General features: G+C 45.1%; 4 protein-coding genes and 1 long non-coding RNA gene across 6 annotated transcripts; 2 read left to right on the top strand and 3 right to left on the bottom strand.

The window, feature by feature from the left end:
- Nucleotides 1–775: 775 nt before the first annotated feature.
- On the bottom strand, nucleotides 776–2171 carry LOC120451768. Its single transcript, XR_005616408.1, has 3 exons — nucleotides 2139–2171; nucleotides 1967–2078; nucleotides 776–1880 (listed from the first exon to the last, which is right to left on the bottom strand). It is a non-coding gene; the product is annotated as an uncharacterized LOC120451768 (long non-coding RNA).
- Nucleotides 2172–5457: 3286 nt separating this feature from the next.
- LOC120454123 (glutaredoxin domain-containing cysteine-rich protein CG31559) lies at nucleotides 5458–6543 on the bottom strand. 2 transcript variants are annotated; one of them, XM_044006327.1, is made up of 2 exons: nucleotides 6419–6543; nucleotides 5458–6053 (listed from the first exon to the last, which is right to left on the bottom strand). In XM_044006327.1, the coding sequence occupies exon 2, from the start codon at nucleotides 6003–6005 to the stop codon at nucleotides 5580–5582; it is 426 nt and encodes a 141-aa protein (XP_043862262.1). In that variant the 5' UTR covers nucleotides 6006–6053; nucleotides 6419–6543; the 3' UTR covers nucleotides 5458–5579. The 2 variants fall into 2 exon arrangements, with proteins under 2 accessions (XP_043862262.1, XP_039495095.1); XM_039639161.2 differs by having other exon boundaries at nucleotides 6343–6520.
- A 1588-nt stretch (nucleotides 6544–8131) lies between these two features.
- LOC120454193 (glutaredoxin domain-containing cysteine-rich protein CG31559-like) lies at nucleotides 8132–11775 on the bottom strand. The gene is made up of 2 exons (XM_044006457.1): nucleotides 10882–11775; nucleotides 8132–8278 (listed from the first exon to the last, which is right to left on the bottom strand). Exons 1-2 carry the CDS (start codon nucleotides 11773–11775, stop codon nucleotides 8132–8134), a joined length of 1041 nt encoding a protein of 346 aa, XP_043862392.1.
- Nucleotides 11776–13599: 1824 nt separating this feature from the next.
- Nucleotides 13600–16425, top strand: LOC120454078. Its single transcript, XM_039639087.2, has 5 exons — nucleotides 13600–13837; nucleotides 13990–14328; nucleotides 14487–14903; nucleotides 15074–15226; nucleotides 15288–16425. The coding sequence occupies exons 1-5, from the start codon at nucleotides 13627–13629 to the stop codon at nucleotides 16343–16345; spliced, it is 2178 nt and encodes a 725-aa protein (XP_039495021.1). The 5' UTR covers nucleotides 13600–13626; the 3' UTR covers nucleotides 16346–16425.
- A 3016-nt stretch (nucleotides 16426–19441) lies between these two features.
- LOC120454180 lies at nucleotides 19442–20695 on the top strand. Its single transcript, XM_039639261.1, has 3 exons — nucleotides 19442–19832; nucleotides 20099–20221; nucleotides 20283–20695. Exons 1-3 carry the CDS (start codon nucleotides 19442–19444, stop codon nucleotides 20693–20695), a joined length of 927 nt encoding a protein of 308 aa, XP_039495195.1.
- Nucleotides 20696–21361: the final 666 nt, after the last annotated feature.

Raw genomic sequence — 21361 nt, forward strand, 5'->3', positions numbered from 1 at the left:
AACACACACACACACACACACACACACGACGGTAGAAATTTGCACACATATCGCTACAATCGGAGCCAAGCATTCTAGATAAGAATCGGGGAAAAGTGTAGATGGAGAAAGCTGTATGCCCTCTGCCACCGAAAAGAACATAACAATGGTCGGTGAGCAGGAAAATTGAGCCAGTTAATGGGGAACACCTTCCACCTCCCTTCCCCTTAAAGATACCTGCTGGAAACTGAGGCCAAGGACTCCGCCCCCAAAAAGGCATCCTTCGAGGCGGTATTCCTCTGCTGGCACTCACAAAGAAATTGAAAAATGCTCCGGAATGAATCAAAGTGAAAAACGAATGTGCGAGACACAGAGCCACAGAGCAACAGAGCAACAGACAGGAGGGACTCAGCTCCCCATGTGAGATGTGTGATGTGCGATGTTGAATGTTGGTTGCTCGTTGTGCGATGTGCGATGTGCGATGGTGATGTGTGTGCTGCGTCCGCCTAACGAGCGAATCGTGTTCGATAAATATTTACCAGTCAGTCGTAGCGGCCCTGAACCACCGAACCTCCTGAACCATCGGATGCGGGCGATGGCAAGGGAAACACTGCTCTGAGACACTCCATGCGGGCACACTCCATGCACACTCGCCGAAAAGTCTCACGAAATTTTGGACACAATCATCGATTTGCATCACAATATGATCAGAGAGAAATACTTGTGTATAATTCAAAGAGGGCAAGGAATATTATTAAGTTTATACTTGGGTACAACTACAACTGTTATAGCTTACTTTTGATACTGAACCGACGTATTTCAGAATTTAGTTATCACTGCAAATGAGCTGTGAATGAACTTCACAGTATGAAAAACCAAAAAAGGTCTTGTCTTTATAATAAGTCTTACAATAAACCAAACTTAGACTAAAAGACTAAAGTGTAGATTGAAGAATCATATTCCCCACACTTTCTGCCAGTTGAGTGGCTCTTTTGAATCCGTGGCGAATTCCGAGCCGTCCATCAGCTGCATGCTTAGCTAATTCCGCGTCGGCAGTGCCTTTGCCTCTGTGCATCTATTCGGATTCGCGTCTATGAAATATTCATTCATTTGCAGGTCATTCTGGGGAATCGGTTCATGATGTTCTCCGCTGATACTGCTTTTCCTCCTCCTCTTCCTTCGCCGTTGCTTTCTGTGAAGCTGGAGCTGGAGCTGGAGGTGGGCCTCCATCCCAACTCATGCCACGATTTATGAGCGCCCAGTGTGTGCTTTCATAGTTCGCAACTGAATTAATTGGCTGCTGCGCCAGAGGCGCGAGACGAGCCGGCGATAGATCCGTACATGTATTTACCATACATTCTGCACTTGCCATTAAAATAATTTAATCAAAATGTTGTTCGCCGTGGCCCAATGCATCCCACAAGGCGCCGGGGCGAGATCCAGATTTCGATAAAGGAGGATGGTTGGGTTGCCTGGATGGCTGTCGAGGAGATATATCTTTATAGAGCACATGTGCCGCCTGTCTTCTGGTGTGAAAGTGGGTATCTGGGTGGGGAGCATAAATTTTAATCAATTCTTTGCTTACTTTTGCTATCTCTTGGCCGCACTTGCTTGTTTATTTTATTTACTGCTCGGAGTGCGCAACTCTCGAATTGTAATGCACTTTCCTTTTTTGTGAGCCGATTCTTAAGGTTATCTTATACGCTTTTTGGATAAGCTTGGCAATAAGCAGAAGACGTTTTTATTTACATTTTCCTAACAATAGATATGAAGTCCCAAATGACTTAAATTGTTTAAATTCAAATAGTAATTTATTGCTTAATTGTAGTATTCTTATTGATGGAATGCGATTAAAAGGTAGTTAATTTCCATAAGGGATGCCAACGTTTAGTTTAGGGATGCTAAGAATTTGTATAAATATTTCAAAATAATTAAAATATTTCATGTGGGTTACAGTTTGATTAGACGATATCAATATTAATCATACCTTATCTCATTAAATTCACCTTTAAAGCTGTAGTGTCTCTTAGAAAGCGTATTCATACTTCTTGGCCAAAACAGCGTTGCGTACTTTTTTACTGGGAAACTGCAGAGCACAGCTGATTGTAACGGAGGCAGATTAAAACTTATGCACACACTCAGCGCAAGTTGGTATTTACCCGTCTCCGGCTCTGGATCTTTGGATACTGAGAGTGCGACTTAGACTGGCCGTAATGTGAGCCACGCTAGTTTTATGGCAGTCAGACAAATGGGCAAATGGGTTACGGCTACACCGAGCCCAGTGACAATAAAAAAATGTAACTAACTGCCGCTGCTCCGGTCGAGGCATTGTAAATGCTTTATGAGCCTTCAGAGTGCCATAATTTTCACTTAATAATCCGTTGAGTAGCTGTCCGTGATTTGTGGCCATCCCGATTCGACCCGATTTGCCCGGAACAAAGCTGAACAGCAGAGTACACAACTACGGATGCGGACAGCAGGACAACAGGACAAGCAGGACAGCAGTTGGGAAAATAAAACAACAAGGGCGCCGAACAGCAGTGTAATGAGCTGCGGGAGCGGTGGCCAAAACAATTTGAAAGTTTTTGCCAAAACATAATGTGTGGCTAATTTTGTTTGTCGCCAATTGGGAGCGATGCCGCCGTCCGCTTGACACACTAATTTATAGTGAGCCAGAGCTCCGGACCACCTGCTCCTGGCTTCGGCAGTGGGTATGGCTTTTAGATACTCGCATTCCCCCAGGACGACTACAACACAGGAGCACAACGAAATATGGCAAAATTGTAATGCACACAGCCTCAGCCCGCGTGAGGCGCAAAAAATATTTAATGACCAAATTGCACATGAAATTGCGCGCATAAACTAATTACCGCGGATAAAGTTTAACAAAGGCAGCGCAATTGAGTGCTGCTTCCGTACACTCGAAAAATCAAGGAAAGGCTTGTTTCTGGATAAATTTTCTTTGAAATGTATTATCTAGAATTACTTCTGCAAAATGTAGTATAATGATATTCATGAACTTCTCATGTCCATGGTATTTATAAAGTTGCTTTAATTTATTAAATAACGAATTTCTTTCCCAGAATATAATAATATGTTCTATGTCAGTAGACTTTACAAAGTTTTTTATTTAAATATGTATTTAAATAAATTCCTGGACAGACGGTGTGCCATATATTTTTTTTCAGTGCACTGTTCAGTTGCGACCAGCTGGGTAATGGCGCACAGCGATTCGCGGTTCGAGCTGCCATCCCGCTGCTTTTGGCCACCAGTCGGCACTCATATGACGTGGCCAGCATTACCGGTATTTACAATATATATTTTAATATTTTCAAGGCCCACACTCTCAGCTATGTCCCCCTCTCCAATCCCAATCCCGGTGTGTTACTCTGCCAAATTGTTTATGAAAAATTGCGTATGACGACGCTGTCGCTGGCCCATAAATCAAGCCGCCTTGGCCAAGGATTTGGGCCAACAGCTCGACGGTGGTCCGCTCGGTAATTACAATGTAGCCGTCTGTGAATTTAACGATCTGCGGGGATTTCAGAAGGAGGAAACGCAACAATCCCACCCACTTCCGTCCGGAGTCCCAACCCATCGGAAAGGAAAGGGTTCTCCTTCGGTCAGTTCGGTTGGTCAGCGGTTTGGCGGTTGTGCATTCGAGGCGGCATGTTAACAAAAGTGTGAGCGAAGTGGAAAATAACATTAAAAGGGCTATAACAATAACTAACAAAGACACCAAAAGCAAATGGCAATGCAAAATGTTTGCCTAACTGCAAAGGGGCCAGCACGCTTTCCACCAGCTTTCCACTCTTCCCGCTTTTCCTGCTTTTCCCGCTTTTCCCAGCTCGACCAGGAGCAGGCCGACAAAAATTAAATGGCGCGAGAAAATTGCATGGTCGGTGTGGTGCAAAAAGAGAAAAAGGCAGGATTACATAATTGCCCGGAGCCAGAAGACGCACTTGGATAAAAAATCGGCACTTAAAGCCCAGCGCGTACCGAAAGTTTGTTTTAAAAAATCCTACTAAAATTAAAATCATGTAAAAATGTAAATTTAATTTAATTTAAAGGTAAAACGAACAAAAACAAGAATAGTGGGTTTTTTACCTTTCGTATGATAAAAAAAAATAATTTAAACGACGTGTGTATATAACGAGTTTACACTAAATTAAGGTAGTTGATTTTAAAAGTTTTTTGTAGTCTCAGGTATTAACTTTAGCATTAACTTTTCGTAAATTTAGAAACATTTTCAGATTCAATTGTGAATATAGTGATCTTATAGTGTTATTCTTCTGGGAACCCGTTTGCAAAGGCTAAGGGCATTAATAGACAATTACCTTTTTCGTTTCTTTTTTACCCGAGTGGAAATTTTCTCAGTGTATGCTCGTCAGATTTAAAGCATAAGCCACAGACTGAGGCCCGGACCGGAAAGCAATCGTTGCTACAACACCCGTGTGCATATACGTATGTATGGGGTCTACACAGAGGCAAACCCTCTACAGTATTCTGAAACAGTATATACACTGAAATATACACTCTGTGTCTTGGGCAGCTCTGCGGTGGCTTGGTTTTGGCTGCTCCTTCGCTTTAGTTGGGCAGTAAGTCACTTTCACAGCAGACTGGAATTCAATGGTCCTGCTGATGTGGTAATACAAGGACATTTGGGGCTGCCGATCCTGACAGGAATAATCATCTCGGCTTAGCACCCACTGCTCCTCCTCAGCAAAGAAGTATGCAACGCAATCAGTGAATTTCGAAATTAATTTTAAGCGCCGCAAAACATTCAAGATGGCTGCAGCATTTAACCGAACGCATAGTAGATATTAGGCTTTGCATACTTTGCGGCTTAATTTCAAATTAATGAAACATTAAAACGCTAAACTGGCTTAATTGCATTTGAAATATATGCTCTGCACTTTAGGCAAACAATTAATTTGTAGGCAAATATTGGTTTTCTCTTGGTGAAATATTTCATCGGTCCGACAAACATTCTAGCCACTCAGAAAATGTATTATCCCCTTTTATATCGCACACATATGAGAACATATGAAAACATACTGGCTTCTTGGTTGACTTTTTATTTATTGCTGAATTGCTTGCTGATTTTGATTGTTTTACTAGCTTAAAATTGACGAACTTATACATATTTATTCAAAAACTTAAATGTTTACCGGCAAAACAAACATTTATTGACCTAATAATAAGCTATCCTAAAAAAAGTCTAAAACTAGCTATTTTTTAAAAACGATTTGACACGTTTTAGATAGCGTTAGAAAAATAAATGCGTCTATGCAATTCAGTTAGAGAATACAATTTTTAGCAAATTACTTAGCCCATATTTTCCTATTCCCCAATTGATGTCCCCTTTAATGCTCTTTTGTGTAGAAAACCTGATAAAGGAAAAAACTATAGAAGTATGTTAAGTACCCGCACTATTGTCTCGAAAATTAAACAGAAATAAAAAACACAGAGCCCTGGTACGGATTAGCTATTTACTACTTAGGCCTAGAGTATTTCGAGTGTATTGGATTTTGGTGGCCTAGACTAACTGGGCTTACGACTACCAGAACTGGAAGTGGAACTGGAACTGGGACTGTAGCTCAGCAGTTGTGGCACTTGACCAGGCCCACCTCGTCGCAGTTCATGCACTTGAGGGCCACGAACTCGGCAGTGAAGTGGTTGCGGTGCACGGACTTCTTGGACCCGTTGCAGGAGGGGCAGGGCAGCAGGCGGTAGCCGCCGCAGGTCTGGCAGGTGTAGGTGCTGGCCATGGACTTGTACGGCTTGAGCAGCTGCCTCAGTTCGCCGGACTCGTTCAGCCGCTCCACGGTCTCGGCGTCCCCGATGTGCTGGCCCTCGACGTACAGCTGAGGGACCCGCACCTGGCCGCTCTGCATCCGCTGGCGCATCTCCGCCTGGTACTCCACGCTCATGAAGACGTCCCGCTCCTCGAACTTGACCAGCAGGGTGCGCAGGATCTGCTTCACGTTGGCACACTTCGTGTAGGTGTCCCGGATGATGCCCATGCTGGTGGTGTACAGCACCACCTTGCCCAGGTCTTTCTCCTTGAAGTTCTGCGGGGCGAGAGGAATGAAACAAGAGTGGAAAAGCAGATCACAGATTAGTTCGAGGTTAGTTCTGGTTTGGAGTTTGCAGTTCGACGGCGGCGGCGGCGGTCTGAAATGATGAAAATCAGGCCATCGAAAACTGGAAACTGGCCCGCCATTCGCCACAGAGTGCGGATTTCGAACTCTATCATGGCCAGGCAAGAATGGCAATGCCAAACTGGGTCTCTACCCACTGTGGATGAAGGGCAATCGCAGACAAAGGCGATGCGGAAGCCGCTTTGCAGGCATAACTTACAGGTTTTGGCATTCCCAAAATAATATTCTACGGTTGACTGTGTCTTATGTTCGGGTAATCAATGCACTTCAATTACATTTCTAATGCTGCGCGGTACTGTTTGATTTGTACAATTTTTACATGGAAAAAAAATCTGATTTCTTGTTGTCTGACTTTAATTTCCGACGTTACTTAGAAAATAATTATTAAAAGACTACTGTGAAATATGTTCTGGAATAAATGTGGGCAAATATGGTATATCGTTTCGAGTGCTTCCCAAGCAGAAGAGCCAGCACTTGGACCTAGAATCAGGTCTTGGCCATAACTCGACAAGGCAGCTTTGAGTACGGGTTTCATCACCCGAATTCCAACTGGTTGGAAATTACATTTTAAACTGCGACTAGTGGAAAAGTCACCTCTCTCTGCCAGGCTTCGAGTTCATTAGCTCGAGACTTGGACTCACGTAACCCAACTCCGCAGCTCCGCAACTCTGCATGTCACTCAAAATCCTATTTATCAATACAATTAAGCAATAATAGGAAAACTGCTAGGCAATCGACAGCAACAACCAAAGAGTCACAATGGAAACCTGGAATGTTTTCCCGACAATTTATGATGTCTTATTTTGTAAGATAAACCGGCTCGCAGCTGGGTTCGCTCATTTCATTTGTCAATTAACATTTCCGTTAGTTGGCCAACTTTGGTGGCGTCTGCTTTGGCTAATGAACCAAGTCGGTCCGAACCGAACCGAACTGAACCGAACTGAACCGAACCGAACCATTCGGACCTGATCCCGGTTCCCCCACCTGCACTACTCCTGAGGTATCAATGAACCGTGCAGATACGTCTTGTACACATACAAAAAAAAGATTGAGCAATCTTAAAAGTTGAATGTTGAACAGATGTTCGAAAAATGAAGAATGCCTTTTAATATTTAAATATTTATTAATAATTAATAATAATTATATTCATAATACTGGAAATGTGCTAAGGACAAAACTCATCATCTCAACTTTCGTTATCGTACTTTTCTATCAAAAAATCTATTCATTGCTGGTATTGACTTGAAATTTCCTTTCGAAGATCAATAACAATTCTTAAATTCGTGAAATTAGCGGCTGGTTAGATATTCTTAAAACCGTTGAGACGAGAATTTGCATGCCAATGCAAAGAGGGAATCTTATTAAGCTGGTGAGGCAGGGAAATGGAAAATGCACACATACACTGCCAGTCAGAGACAAAAACACAGCATTCGAAGATGGATGCAGCTGCAAGTGCCGTTGTCAACGATAAACGACAAAAGCGAGAAAAATATTTCACGACAAAACTGTGGAAAAGTTCAAAGCCACGCAGCACGAACCGAATCGACAATAAACAACTGGCTGGCTGGCTGGCTGACAAACAAACAAACAACTAGCTGCGGTCAAATGGAAAGTCAACTCCAGCTCCAAGTGCCAAGTGAACGTCGCCGAGCTGTTTTTCCAATTCAATTCCACCGATTGTCTTCTGGCGAAAAGAAAAGCCCCCAAGCCAATGAGCCACCAAGTGATGGTAGTGATGTTAGTGATGCTGCTGCTGGTGGTGATCGCCACTGACGAAGGCAGTGGTTCAATGTCAGCTGAAGCAGCCGATTTGCATTGCCAAAAACACGGCGGCAATTAACAATTACCACACGTGATTTGCACGGTTGACCTCGGCGGCTTGACGACTTTTGTCACAGCAGCACATCAACACAGCATGAGCAACAGCACATAAGCAAAATCTACCAAACAGCCACTGCTACATATAAGTGGACAAAAGAGAAAGCAGGTCACTTGTATGGCCAAGAGCCAGCGGTGGTGGAGTGATGGAGTGATTGGCAATCGAAGAGTTGGGCAACAGTCGCATCGAGATGGAGGCTAATGCCGACCAGATACTGATGATACTGATGATGCTGATGCGGCTGATGCGGCTGATGCTTCTCGAAGGTGACAAAGTGAGTTGTCTGTTTTCCGAGCTGAGCAGCAGCAGCAGCTGGTGATTTGTGGCCCGCTCCAGCGAACTCCAATTTGTGGCCAATCGGCAATCGAAAATTCGGTGAGCGCTCTAATTATGGCTTGCAGCAATGCGCTGAATAGGTCTAAAAAAAAAAAAGGGGTAACAAAAAAGGGTAGAAGAAAAGGCCAAAACAATGCTGGCCCAGCTTTTCACTTTCGATTTTACTGCTCTGCATACCGGCTGGCTGCATTGTAATTAGCAGCATCTCACTTTCCTCATTGTGGCATACGAATCATGTGCTCATTTGCATGCGAGCCGCTATAAGGCCATAAAACATTTCTCATTTCTATTCAGTTAGCATCCACTTAAGTTAAGACGATTCGCCGTTGTTTCTAGTCCGCCAAGCAGGCCAGCTATCATTCCATCAATTCATCAGGTTCAGAAAGTGAAAAGCCACGGAGTCGCAGGCCGAGACGCGAAGCAAAACAATAAATGTGATCTAAAATCTGCTCATTAAATTAGATAAAAGGAAATCTGGCAGCGGGCAACTAACAACAGCTAAAAGCATAAAAACCACATCGTGCCCAAACAGAAGTTTATATTTGGAATGGAAGAAATCTCTACTCCAGTCACGGTTGATAAAGTCGTAACGGGAGAAAAGCGCTCGGAAAGCCGGAAAAACCCATTGACAATCCAACAAACGGGGACAGGTTTCTGATCCTAAATCGCGTTTGATGTGGAAAGACTCGAAATCAATGACAGCCCTAATGGGAATGGGAATTCCTAATGGCGGTAATTGAGATAATTTGAGACATTAGACTCAAAATTTCGTTGATTTCTGAAGACGCAGCCGAAATACAAAGTCGGTATTAACAAATCAGCATTGGGAATATTAATGATGTTGATATCTAAGACATAATACCTATTTAATGCTATCATGTAGATGAATTACTAGAACGCTCTCGAAACAAATTGGTAAAAAAAAAAAGAAATATGCGAAATTAATTTTATATGTATGGAAACATTAATATGGTCACTCCTTAAAACATCAAATTTAAATTGGAATTTCAAGTGCTAGTAAATTCCACCGGCTTTGAATACCTTCAATCAAAATACTAGAAAGCTCCTTAAGCCAATGATCATAAATCAGCGAAGAGATATTGATATATCAAGTGAATAAATTAAGATCGCTTTATGCAAATCTAGTTCCGAGAACACGCCTCACACTCGCAAAAGAAACTATCACTAATCAGTAATCCCGCTTTTACGATGACAACGCCACTCGGCTCCATTGTCTTTGCGGAATTAGCTGTGCTTTGTATCTGCTTTCCAGCCCCAACTGCCCGACATTAACTGCGATTAGTCGTGTCAATTCGGCAACCAAACTACCAAACTACATGTCTCTGGCAACGAGTGGCTAAAACAAACGCGACTTTGGCTAAGGCGATAACTGGCCAACAGACTTTCTGGGCAATACAACTTTGTGAGCGGGCGCTAAGCGCATACAAAACGACATCGGCGGAGACAAAATAAGCCACTTAACGGTTTCCATTATAATTGAAGAAGAAACCGGCGAAGACGCTGAAAGCGCAGCTGGCTTCCAAGATCTCTCGTGGCTTCCAAGGGGGCGATGGGGAACCATGGGGGCTGTTCATTAGATTACGGGCAATGCCAAACACGAAATACGAAATACGAAATACGAAATGTGAAAGATATGTTATATTGAATAGCCACAGCCACACATCGGTCTTGCCAATTGCAATTGTTGGCCAGCACTTTCTCCATTTCAGCCAACTGAAATGCCGAAATGCCGAGATGCCGAGATGCAGACAATTGGCAATTGGATGCTCGCACCGAGCCAATTGCATAATTTGGGCGGGCAGGTGACTCAACGCCACTGGAGGCCTCTGCCACTGGATGCCCAGCAGCGTGGGAACCAATATAACCATCGATAACTGAATAACTGAATATTCATATTGGTATTCATTCACCACAGCAGAGGGCAACATTTTAGAGAAGAAGTCGTTGCATCAGGTAATGTAAGCGGTTGTAAGACGTAATTTGCTGATCTTGTAAGTTACCAAGATAAAGTTAGCTTTACTAAAATAAACTAAAACCTAAATCACTTCTCAAAAATATGGCATTACTTATGAGTAATATGCTAATTTCAAACGAAGCCCTTTATTTGTTAGTATATGGTTCATTGTGGGCTAAATGTTATAAAAAAATACTTTAAAATTGTAAAAAAAAACTAATAAAAACTATACGCAAATGGATCTCGATAGAAAAAAAAGTTGAAAAACTAAAAGCATTTTTAATAAGGGTGGGCCTCAATCTGCATACTTAAACCTAAAGTGTAGCTTTTATATTTTCCGATCTTTCAGCATTAATATGGACAACAGACGGACGCACATTTCCAAGATGCAGGGAGTTACCATTACTGGAAACTAAGTTTAAGACAGTGATTAGTAAACCGGTGCTGCTGATTGGCAATGCCTCCACTTTGACCTGAGTAGTTTTTCAATATTGAATACACATCCCATCCCGTTTGCAATCCCATCCCGTCATGAGCCCGGAACTCACCTTGGCATTGGGCTGCTGCTGGAGCTGCAAGAACGTGGCTATTCCATTGCGCACACGGTTCTTGACGCCCCGCACCGTTCCCTTGGCCGATCGGATGGTGGACTGGGTGGAACTGGCTCCACATCGCACGTCCCGATAGCCGGCGAAGAGGTCTTGCTGCTCCGTTAGGATACCGCTCACGGAGCCCGCCTCCGTTCCCGCTCCCGTGGAGTGATCCGCCTCGTCGCCACTTCTCGCGCTTCTCGCACCAAAGTTCTCGTGCTCGTTAATGTGAAAGCTGTAGTACTGGTCGTCAGCATACTTGTAGTTGATATTGCCCCGGTGTCCGCCGATGTTGCTGTTTGCTGGCAGAGACTGCGAACTGGCATCGATGCTGTCCAGCGCCTCCTCACCGGTTTGCACAAAGTTGGCCCGCTCCACGGCTGCCCGCAGCTCCTCGATTTTCTCCTCGCTCAGCGACTCGCGGGCCAGGCGAAACGGACTGGGCTTCTCGGCAATCTTGTCGGGCACCTGGATCTTCTGCTCGTCCGCTGGCTGGGAGAACTGCACCACATACTCGGTGCTCCTCCGTACGTCCCGTATGTCCCTGAGCAGGCTGTCGGGGAGCAGGGCGCCCAGGACACGCATGGACTTCTGGCGCTGCCGCTGGCCACTGGGCTGGGAGGCGGACTGACGCACATACTCCGTGCTACTGCCGTGCATGGAGTCGCTGCCCAGCGAGGAAGGGCCACTCTCCTCGCTGTCATCCGGTTTGGTGGGCAATCCGGTGCTCTCCAGGTCACTGCCATTGCCACTGTCCGCGGTCTCACAGTGGGCCGCATACTGCTGATACTGGTCCATGAAGAGGCCGCCCGCGTTACCGCCCTTGCTCACAGGGGGCGTGGCCAGCACCATTCTGCTAATCACTTGTTCACTTGTCTGGCTATTTGCAGTTGGCGGAGTAAGCCGACTTTCGGCTGGCACTGTACTGTATTGTCGTTTGGCCCAGGAAAATGCAAGCGTTCAATGACTCTGACGGCCGTTGCACCCGAGACGTCGCATGTCTTTATGCTTCAGATATCGTCGTTAGACTGGCCCGACTTTTTCTGGCCAAGATGGTAAGCCAGAGCTGCGATCGCTTCACTCAACTCTCTCTCTCTCTCTCTTATTTGCTCTCTGGGCCACTTTATTCAGCGGTCAGGCGGAGATTCAGCAACTCCGAGGTGGCTTTCTTTCGGCCAGATTGCACCTTTGGTAATTCAGAGCCCGGTGCCGGGCTTAAATTGTTTGTCATTAGGCGGTAGGAGAAGAAGTTTCTGGCCGCCTCGTGAATTAGCAATTGGCCTACAGAGCCGGGAGCAGCAGCTGCCAAAGTTGGCATGACGCCTGCGCGTGACTGTGACGCGATCCAACTGGGTATCCAAACTGGGAATGTAGTAAGCCAGATCGCTTGGCCAGATTGCTGTGCCGAGATTGCAGATTACAGAACCGTAATAACACGAGTTAGCGGAGACCCCAGCAGCGCTTATTAAATAATATTTCAATTAGGGGTCCCATTATCTCTGGAACTTGACCTTGCTGACCCATTTTGTTGAGCTTTTTTAGGAGCTGGCGATTGATTTTGGCAGCAGCAGTCGAGATTCAAAAAAAAGTATTATTAGCTGGACTTTGGAAAATTCAAGCACAAAGAATATATAAATAGGCTTAAAAATGTTTAGGTGAGCACAGATTTTGTAGAGTTCTTATAGACCTACTTAAATATTATTGTTTGTGAATTTTCTAGGAAAAGGGGTATAATATAGCTTTTCTGTACAATAATGGTTTCCACAGAATATGTATTATGCGCTGTTGTCTTGGCTCCGTTTTTATAGCTCTTACATACATTTTTATATAAAAATCATAAAAATAAAAAGTATTTAAGTCTTGACCTTATCTAATACCAATCTCTAGACTGCCAATTAACACCTTTAATGAGAGAAAAGTGAATTAAAAACATGTAACCACGATTATAGACACTGAACCCAAAATAAAGCGTTTTTTTTTAGCATATAGCAGTCCATGGTATTTCGGACTATCTCAACACAATGTGCGTGACAATTTTGCGAATTTTTTATTGAATGAGTCGCCGTCATCGGCACAGCTTATCCACCGCATCTCGGACAACTTCCTGTCCAGATAGCAAAGGTAAAAGTAACTCATTCAGTCGTCGGTGGAAATGTGCGGCCAGCATGAGTTGGCCAATAAAGAATGTCTGATGTGTATTTTCCCCAAACACCCTACCTCACTTATTTTGATTTATGCCACAATTCTGGCTGAGGATGAGCGCGTTATCGGCTTAGAGAAGCGAACGGAAAAGATACTAACTATAAAGCTGTCGCCCCGCAATCTATGCAAATGGCAATGGGGCTTATCTCGCGGCTTTACGAAATCGGCCGAATATCACGTAGCCGCAGAGTCTGCACTCCGCACTTTGTGAGCATCTAATTGACGCGTCGGATGGCGCTATCAATAGAGTGAATCCGGGCAATCGAAGCATCTACATCTATCGACTGTGACAAATTTCGCAGAATGCCGATGCCAAGCGTGTTTATCGCGCAATGTGATGTCTGCAGAATTTCGGCACCGATAATACCATCAACTCGAGCTATACTATGCATTACTATGCATCAACCTTGGACGCGTGCCTCCGGTGTCATATAAAAGGCCCGGACGCATCTCGAGTTGCATTGAGTTTCGCAACTGACTCAGAAGAAGAACTGCAAGAACATGGTCGGGCGAAGGGCGATTGGTCTCTGTTTTGGAATACTCTCACTTGTGGTGCTCGCCACTGCTGACCAGGATCGGATGAGCATGCTCTGTTCCGACGACGACACTCCTGCCTGCGCCCAAAGTCGCGAAAATGGCATGTACTTCTTGTTCGCCAACGAGTGTGACCTTCGAAAGGCCCAGCGGGGCAACCTCATGAATGGCCCTCTATGTAAGTAATATCTACCGATGACTAAATAGTGAAATAAATAACTCGTAACTTTGTTAACTTAAGGCTGAAATCAAATATAAGCCATTTTCATTTTGATTTGTTTAATCAGTACTTAAGAAAGTGTATTAATAACTCACATATATTTCCTTCAGATGACGTTACCCTCCGCTTCTGCTTTCCCAGCTGCGAGTTCGAGTGCAGCTCCAGATATCAGCCAGTTTGTGGGATCAGCTCCAAGTCCGGGGAACGGAAGACTTTCAGGAGCCGCTGCGAGATGCTGCGAACCGCTTGCCTCTCCCGGTCGGACTGGATGGTCCACCGGTGGGGAGTGTGTCCCAAGGCCAACACGGTGCCCCAAAACAGTCAGAAGCCACCAGTGCCCGTGCCCTGCACCAGGGTCTATAGACCTGTGTGCGCCATGTACGCCGGTGTCAAGTCCACCTTCTCCAACGAGTGTTTGGTGAACGCGGAAAACATCAAGACCCAGAGAAGTGAGTTATATCAAAATCTGATCTAAGCTAATACAATTACGAAGTCCCAAGCAGTACGTTTAAGAAAAACAAAAATGTACCTTATACTCGTATCAACTTATATTGTAACGAAATGTGATAAAGGAAACCATAAATTTCTATGATTTTCTCCTGTGCAGATTGGCGCATCGTTTCCGAGGGCCTTTGTGGTGAGGACAGCACCAAGATGAAGCACAGTCGCAAGCAGAAGCCGAAGGCCAAGCCCAAGTCGGATGCGGAGCGCACCAAGCGGAGCCACGGAGGCAGAAGGTTGTCCACTCAGGCGGAAGACTTCCAGATACCGGAGGACGCCGTGGAGATCTACGCTCCCTCGACCTTTCACACGCAGTTCATCAGCCAGTCGGGCGCCATGGAGAAGAGCTACTCGCTGCCCGCCAGGAAGCCCTACGTGGTGGCACCCCCCAAATCCAAGTGGCGAGTCCCCACAAAATCCTGCGTTTTCGGAAATGAACCCGTTTGCGGGAGCTTGAGGGGCCAGAGTCGCACCTTCTCCAACGTGTGTGAACTCATGGAGTTCAGCCAAAAAATCGGAAAAGGTAAGTGCTTCATGGGGATTATTTATATGCCAGCAAAAATGTCTCTTAAAATGTACACTTATAACGCTTTAAATCAATGACTGGAACTAAACTACTATAATGCTACTTCCAAATTACTGTCTAGAAAATAGGTTATATGCTATATGCTAATTTTGTTGGATTCCCCATAGCATGGACCATTTCCCATGATGGAGCCTGTCGCCGCTGCGATAAGAGTTGTCCCACAGTTTATCAACCCATTTGTGCCACCCGAAACGGCATCAATCACACAATCGTTAACGAGTGCTATTTGGAGCGAGTGCGCTGCAAGGATCCCAAGAGCAGTACGTTTTACATTATTATTAACATTATTTAAATAATATTTAATATTTAAACTTCTTGCAGTTTGGAAGCTATCCCACGTTGGTGAGTGCCCCAAGCCAGTCGGCAACCCATCCCCTATGTCTTACACTGGCAAAAGTCGCCCAACGTCTGTGGTGCCAAGTGTTTTGTATGGAAAGAGTGCCACCACACCACGGAACCCCTTCCGGAAACCATTGCGTAGGTCCACAACGACCAGGGCTCCAAGCACACCATACAAGGTACGGTCCTTGGCGAAGACAAATTTCACGGTCCCTTCGCCTTCCCTGGAAGCCAACAATCGCAAAATACGCAAAATCGAGCTGGCCTCTGCGGGATTTGGAGGTTTTGGTGCGTCAAGCGGGTCAAATTACCTGGGCTCTGAGGAAGATGCCTTCTGGTCCTCCAATGACAGTTGGCTGGTGCGCAAAACTCTCGATAATGTGAAGGGCTTACTTGGAAAGAAGCCTACTTCTTTTAAGAAGACGCACGGTGAGAAATTCCCACTGCCCTATTGGCTGGCCCCACCAAGGCAAGCAAGTGCCACCAGCACCACCACAGCTGCACCACCAGCTAAACTTCCAGCTATTCTGAGCAGGGCATCCACGGAGCTATTAAATTTGGATTTTGGAAACACTGCCAGCGTCTACGAAGAGGATGAGCACGAGCTGCTGCTCATGCTAACCACTAAAAAGGGCACCACCTCAACCACCCCACCACCAGAGCCCAGCACCACTGCACCGCCCAGCAGCACCGAACCTTCAACCACTGAATTGCCCACTGTATCATCCTCCGCGGAGCTGGACAGTGAAGAATCCACCACTGATTTCGGAGAAACCACTGATCCTACGGATTTCAGCACCTCAGCTGAAAGACAGTCTTCCACCACAGAGGCCGACGAGATGAACAGCCAAACCACGGGGAGTGAGCCCACAACCACCGTGGCCTCCGACAAGCTGGCCACGACCACTTTGAGTGCTGACTACGCGGCGGATGAGTCCATTTCCGAGTCCAGTGGTCAGACCTCCATCTATGGGCTCGACAAGAACTCCTTGATTATGAGGTTGCTGCGCGCCAGAAGCAACCAAAACGTGTTCATCTAGTTACGTATGTACCTCTGTTAAAGATAAATTTAAGTTGTTAATTGCTTACGCTTCCTATAAATACAATACTTAAATATGTATTTGTACATGCGTTCTATCTTTGGGGTTTTGTGGGTTTCATGGGTTTAACAAATTTAAAAGTTGATGTGGGTTATTTAATAATAAATTTCAGACTTGGTTAATACTTGGAAAGAACTTGCGCTTACCATTAAAATGTGGCCATTATTAGGAACTTTATATTTATTAATGGCTCCCAAAATATAAATACACGCGCATGGAAAACTGTTTATATCTGTATAACTAGCAGTCTACTTACACTGAAAACGACTGTTAGTACTGATTATCTTTTATTTTTATTTTATTTTGTTGTATTAAAACGCTCTGCATGGGCTAACTATAAATTTGTGTGACTCACAAGTTTTGTATGGCTTTAACATTTGGAAGAGAACTGGTCTTTAAATGCATTTTTGTTTTTATGAATTCTACGATCGTTAGTCTTTACAAACTGTATCACAGTTTATCCGAGACTAGCACCTGGCATACGTTAAATACATTATGACAATTGCGACCTTTACATGCTTCATTAATACCCGCAATCTACATTATGTGCCTATCGCCATCTTGCGGAAGCAGACAGAAACACTTGTCGAGTGGCTCTGCTATTTAGGTGCTTGTATCCGAAGGCACACGTAGATGGCGCTACTGAGTAGATACATATGTATAATGTAAACTCAATGTCAACTATATGATAAAGTCTGATTCAGCCAGTTGCGAATTATACACTATCTGCAACAGAAAGGACACCTTTGGGAAAGTTGTATGCAAAAAGCTTTAAAACTAAGGCTCTAGTTTGGGTAGAAGCGGAAGTACGAACGTGGCTATATCCACTCGACTATTGCTGTTGATTAAGAATTTATGTATATTTTCTGACTTATGTATATCAATACAATCTCTGAAAGAAAACTACTTTAATCGTTTAATTTTCACGTGGAAGTATCAGTTTGTTGTGCATTTTTAAAACCTAGCCAACAAAATAGTTGGAGACATAAGGAGTTCGCTAAAAACAGTCCCTACCTTCTTACAACAAACTATTTTGTGTTAAAAAAAACTGAATTATAAAGGAAATATATCGGATTTAAACACCGCTCTGTATAATATTATGAATTTGGCTTCTAAATAGGAGTTTAGTTTTTAAATTTCATCCAGGTCACCGTCAATTTAAATTGTTCGTGGGGTGAACCAACCACCCATATAATATATATATTCATATAACCAAATATGCTTTGCAGTTATCTGAAATTGAGTTTTACTCGTCCTATAACATAATATAAAACTTTCCTTTCACTCACGTTATAATTATTCGCATTTTATTGAAAGGACCTCTACATTGAGAATAGTGGCACTAAAATGGACTTGCTATCTAAGTGCAAAGTCTTGTCATTTTGTATCTGCATATTAGTTATCCCAATAAAGGTCAATTAAATGTGGGTAAGGAATCTCCATTTGGCTGGGATATATATTTACTGAAACGGCTTAGCAGCTGAACAGAAATTTCACTATCAAACTGGTCAAGGCCGTAACCACGTCTTTACGACCCAGGTCTGTCTGATGGCCAAGTTAGCATGGCTCAGCATGGCCAGTGGCACCAACCATTATCGGCCCATCCGGCCGACTGCTGCTCGGGCTGGCAAATGGTCCAAAAATCTTGGCACATCGGATTTTCTTAATTGCCTGGGCAATTTGCTCTCGGTTTCGGCCTCTCACCGCCTTTGTTAATTTCTCGTAAAAGTCGTTGCGGGCCGTGGATTGTGGTGTAAATCCGAGATCGGAATACCCGCACGTTTGCGTGCTCCTTGTGATTTAATATGTGGGCATCAAATGGAGCAGCCAGTGGGGTGGGCTTTTGGTAATTATTGTTAGCCTTGGCTTGGCTTGCTGGCCAAAAATATTTTCGATCCTGGAATGTGCCGAGTGGCTACTTAATTCTTTCCTTGCAGCTGTGTGGGCCGATGGATTCTAGCCACTCATTCGATTACCTCATCCTCATTAAATGCGACCCCATATGGTGGCCAGCAAGCAGCTTGTGGCCATCATCCAATCAATCTCACTGCAAGTGGTGTCAGTCAGCGAGTCAGCGCCGCTCGAGAATTCGACGCAAAAAGAGTCGGCAAGCTGCGCCAATTGTTACTTTCACTAGTCAATAATGCAACAGGGGCAATGCATCTCCATCTCCATCTCCATCTCCAACTCCATCTGCGACAACAACAACTTTCGCATCTCGCGACTGCGGCTTGGTAATTAAGACGGTCACAGCTCCATCCCCATCCCCATCCCCATCTCCAGGTCCAGCTCCAGCTCCAAGTAGTCATTTATTCCCAGGCTGCGAGCACTGGAGTAAACTGAAGTATGCAAATTGCACGATGCAATAGCCACCCGGTGCATGGCCAGCTTAAACCCGCATAAATGCACATTTGCACTTATTCTGATTGGCATCGTTGGATCGAACGGCGACTGCAACCGACACTGCCACTGCAACTGCCACTGCCAGTGGCGCCAGGCCATCGTAATTGTTTTGGGGCACGGAACGCGATTCACTTTCGATGGCCGGCTTTCATTGGGACTCACACTCACACTCGCACGCAGCGGGAAGGCGGTCAATTGGCGGTTGCCTGGCTTCATAATCCCGCGACAATGCGTTTCAATTGGTTGTCGATCGAACGCTGATCACCGATCGCAGATCCGCGGATCGCAGCTGGCAGATCGCAGATCGCAGAGCGCTGACCTAGAAACTTTCAGTGGCATTGGCATTGGCATTGGCGGCAGGAATTGCGATTCCGGTGCATGCCCCAAGCTCATACTCCATACCCCATGCTGCATGCTGCATGCTCCATGCTCCATGCTCCAGCTACATGAGCACTGGCTGCAAAAACCAGTAGAGTTGGCCTGTGGTTGCGGCTGCGCGATATAAGGAGTAGCCAGCACCTCTCGGTTGCCATTTGCGAGTCGTCCATTCAGCCGTGCGGTGGTTTCCCAGTGATCTCGTAGTCATCCTGCGTTATATCGATACAGAATCCAAATCCCACAAACCACAATCACATGCTGCTGTGTCGCGTTGTGCTGGCACTGCTGTTGCTAGTGCTGCTCCACTACTGCCAGGCGCTGGATGAAGGGGAGAGCACACAGAGTGGAGCGGTGCCGGTGTCCCTGGTTGAGAGCATGGCCAGATCGGCAGGATCGCAGGTCGTCCAAGCCGATCCCTTCATCTCGCGCAACCAGAAGCAGTGCTTCGAGACCCGCAGCCTGGTGTCCTGCATCAAGTACAAGGCCAGCAAACTGATCTGGAAACTGGCCACCAACAGCATGGGCTTCTTCCCCAGCGAGTACGGACGCGATCTGGCCGGGGACAGAGGCCGCTGGCTGAGATTAGTCCAGTTGGGCGAGCCGGCCGACGAGGTGGTCGTGTTCAACGACGCCAAGAGCTTGGAAGGTGGGTCCGCGCAATCGAAAGTTGTTTTCGGCCAAATCTCCAGCTCGAATCTCCGAGTTTGTGGCGGTGGGACGGGGAATGGGTCTTTAATTGATCACCTGTGCCTGCTCAGTATCCACAGCAAATGGATAAAACGCACAGCATAACGGATGTTTACGATCCATCCGGTTGTAAATTAATTTGAAGAATTATGCCCGCTGCTTTTGCATTTCTCGAGTTCGTAATTGACTTGGCTCCTGTGTTTGTGTTTTTTTTTTGTTTTGCAGGTGACAGCGAACTGACGATGATGCTCAAGTTCCTGAAGAGGGCAGTGGAGACCTTTGGCAGAAACCATGGACTGCAACTGAGACTGAACAGCGAGGGCGGCGCGAGAGTCATGGAGGAATCAGGTGGGTGTCAGCAGAAGCTACCACTTATAACTCAAGTATAATGCTGATAAACCATCCTCAGAAGCGCGATTGAAGCGCAAGAAGAAGAAGTGGCTCATTATCCTGCCCCTCATCATCCTGATGAAGATCGCCCACCTGAAGATGACCTTGGTGAGCATGCTGATGGGCGTGCTGGGCATGAACGTGCTGCTGGTGGGCGGCGTGGGCTGGCTAATCCACTACCTAAAGTACAAGACCATGTGCAAGATCCATCCGCACCTGGTGCAGACGCACTCGCATGTCTACGAGTCGGATCCCTCGGACTACTCGCAGTTCGTGGGCAGCGGCAGCTACTCCAACTCCTACTCCCCGTACAGCTCCGGATCGGGGGCTCCTCACGAGATCGGCGGCAATAGCTACAGCAAGGACTGGGCCACGAGTAAGGCCTACAACGCGCACAACTACCTGGACACGATCAGCAAGCGGATACAGTGAGGGAATCCGAGGAACCAAACGGACTTGTGCCAACTATATCGAAACCTAGTAAATTGTTACTCGTCGCCGTCATCGCGCCATTAGCTTAGGTAATTTATTTGTATCCTAATAAAGGTATTTATTTTTTTTTTATGAGCAACCCTACACGATGGAGTTTTAATAAAAAAATGTTTTAGTATGTTTAATATTAACAGAGGTTTCGCGTAGAGAAGTATTAAACGAATTACACATTAAATAGTACCCAATTTATTCTGTTCACATTTTGAATTTAAAATTGCATATATGTATATATTTTTTTGGTTGCATTCAATTTCACCCAATTTATTCTGTTCACATTTTGAATTCAAAATTGCAAGTGCATATATTTTTGGTTTCATTCACACAGTCGTGCGACTTAAAAAAGAAAAACGCGCAGTAACAATATCAATATTTCTTTAGATAAATGTTAGATGTGCACCAACAAATACTATTTTTATTTACCATTTCAACATTTATTGGCGGTTTTGTTTTGATTTTTTGGTTCCTGCATGTGCTGTCACCAAATTAAAAAACCTTCCCTGAGTTGATTTCCCCGCTGGGCCAACGGATTTGCCTGAGCAAACAATTCTCGTTCAGGCATAAAGCAATTTGTTTATGACGAAAGCAAACAAGCACTTCCCCACAGAC

Source organism: Drosophila santomea, chromosome 3R (assembly GCF_016746245.2).
Source record: "Drosophila santomea strain STO CAGO 1482 chromosome 3R, Prin_Dsan_1.1, whole genome shotgun sequence".
Classification (NCBI taxonomy): Eukaryota; Metazoa; Arthropoda; class Insecta; order Diptera; family Drosophilidae; genus Drosophila; species Drosophila santomea.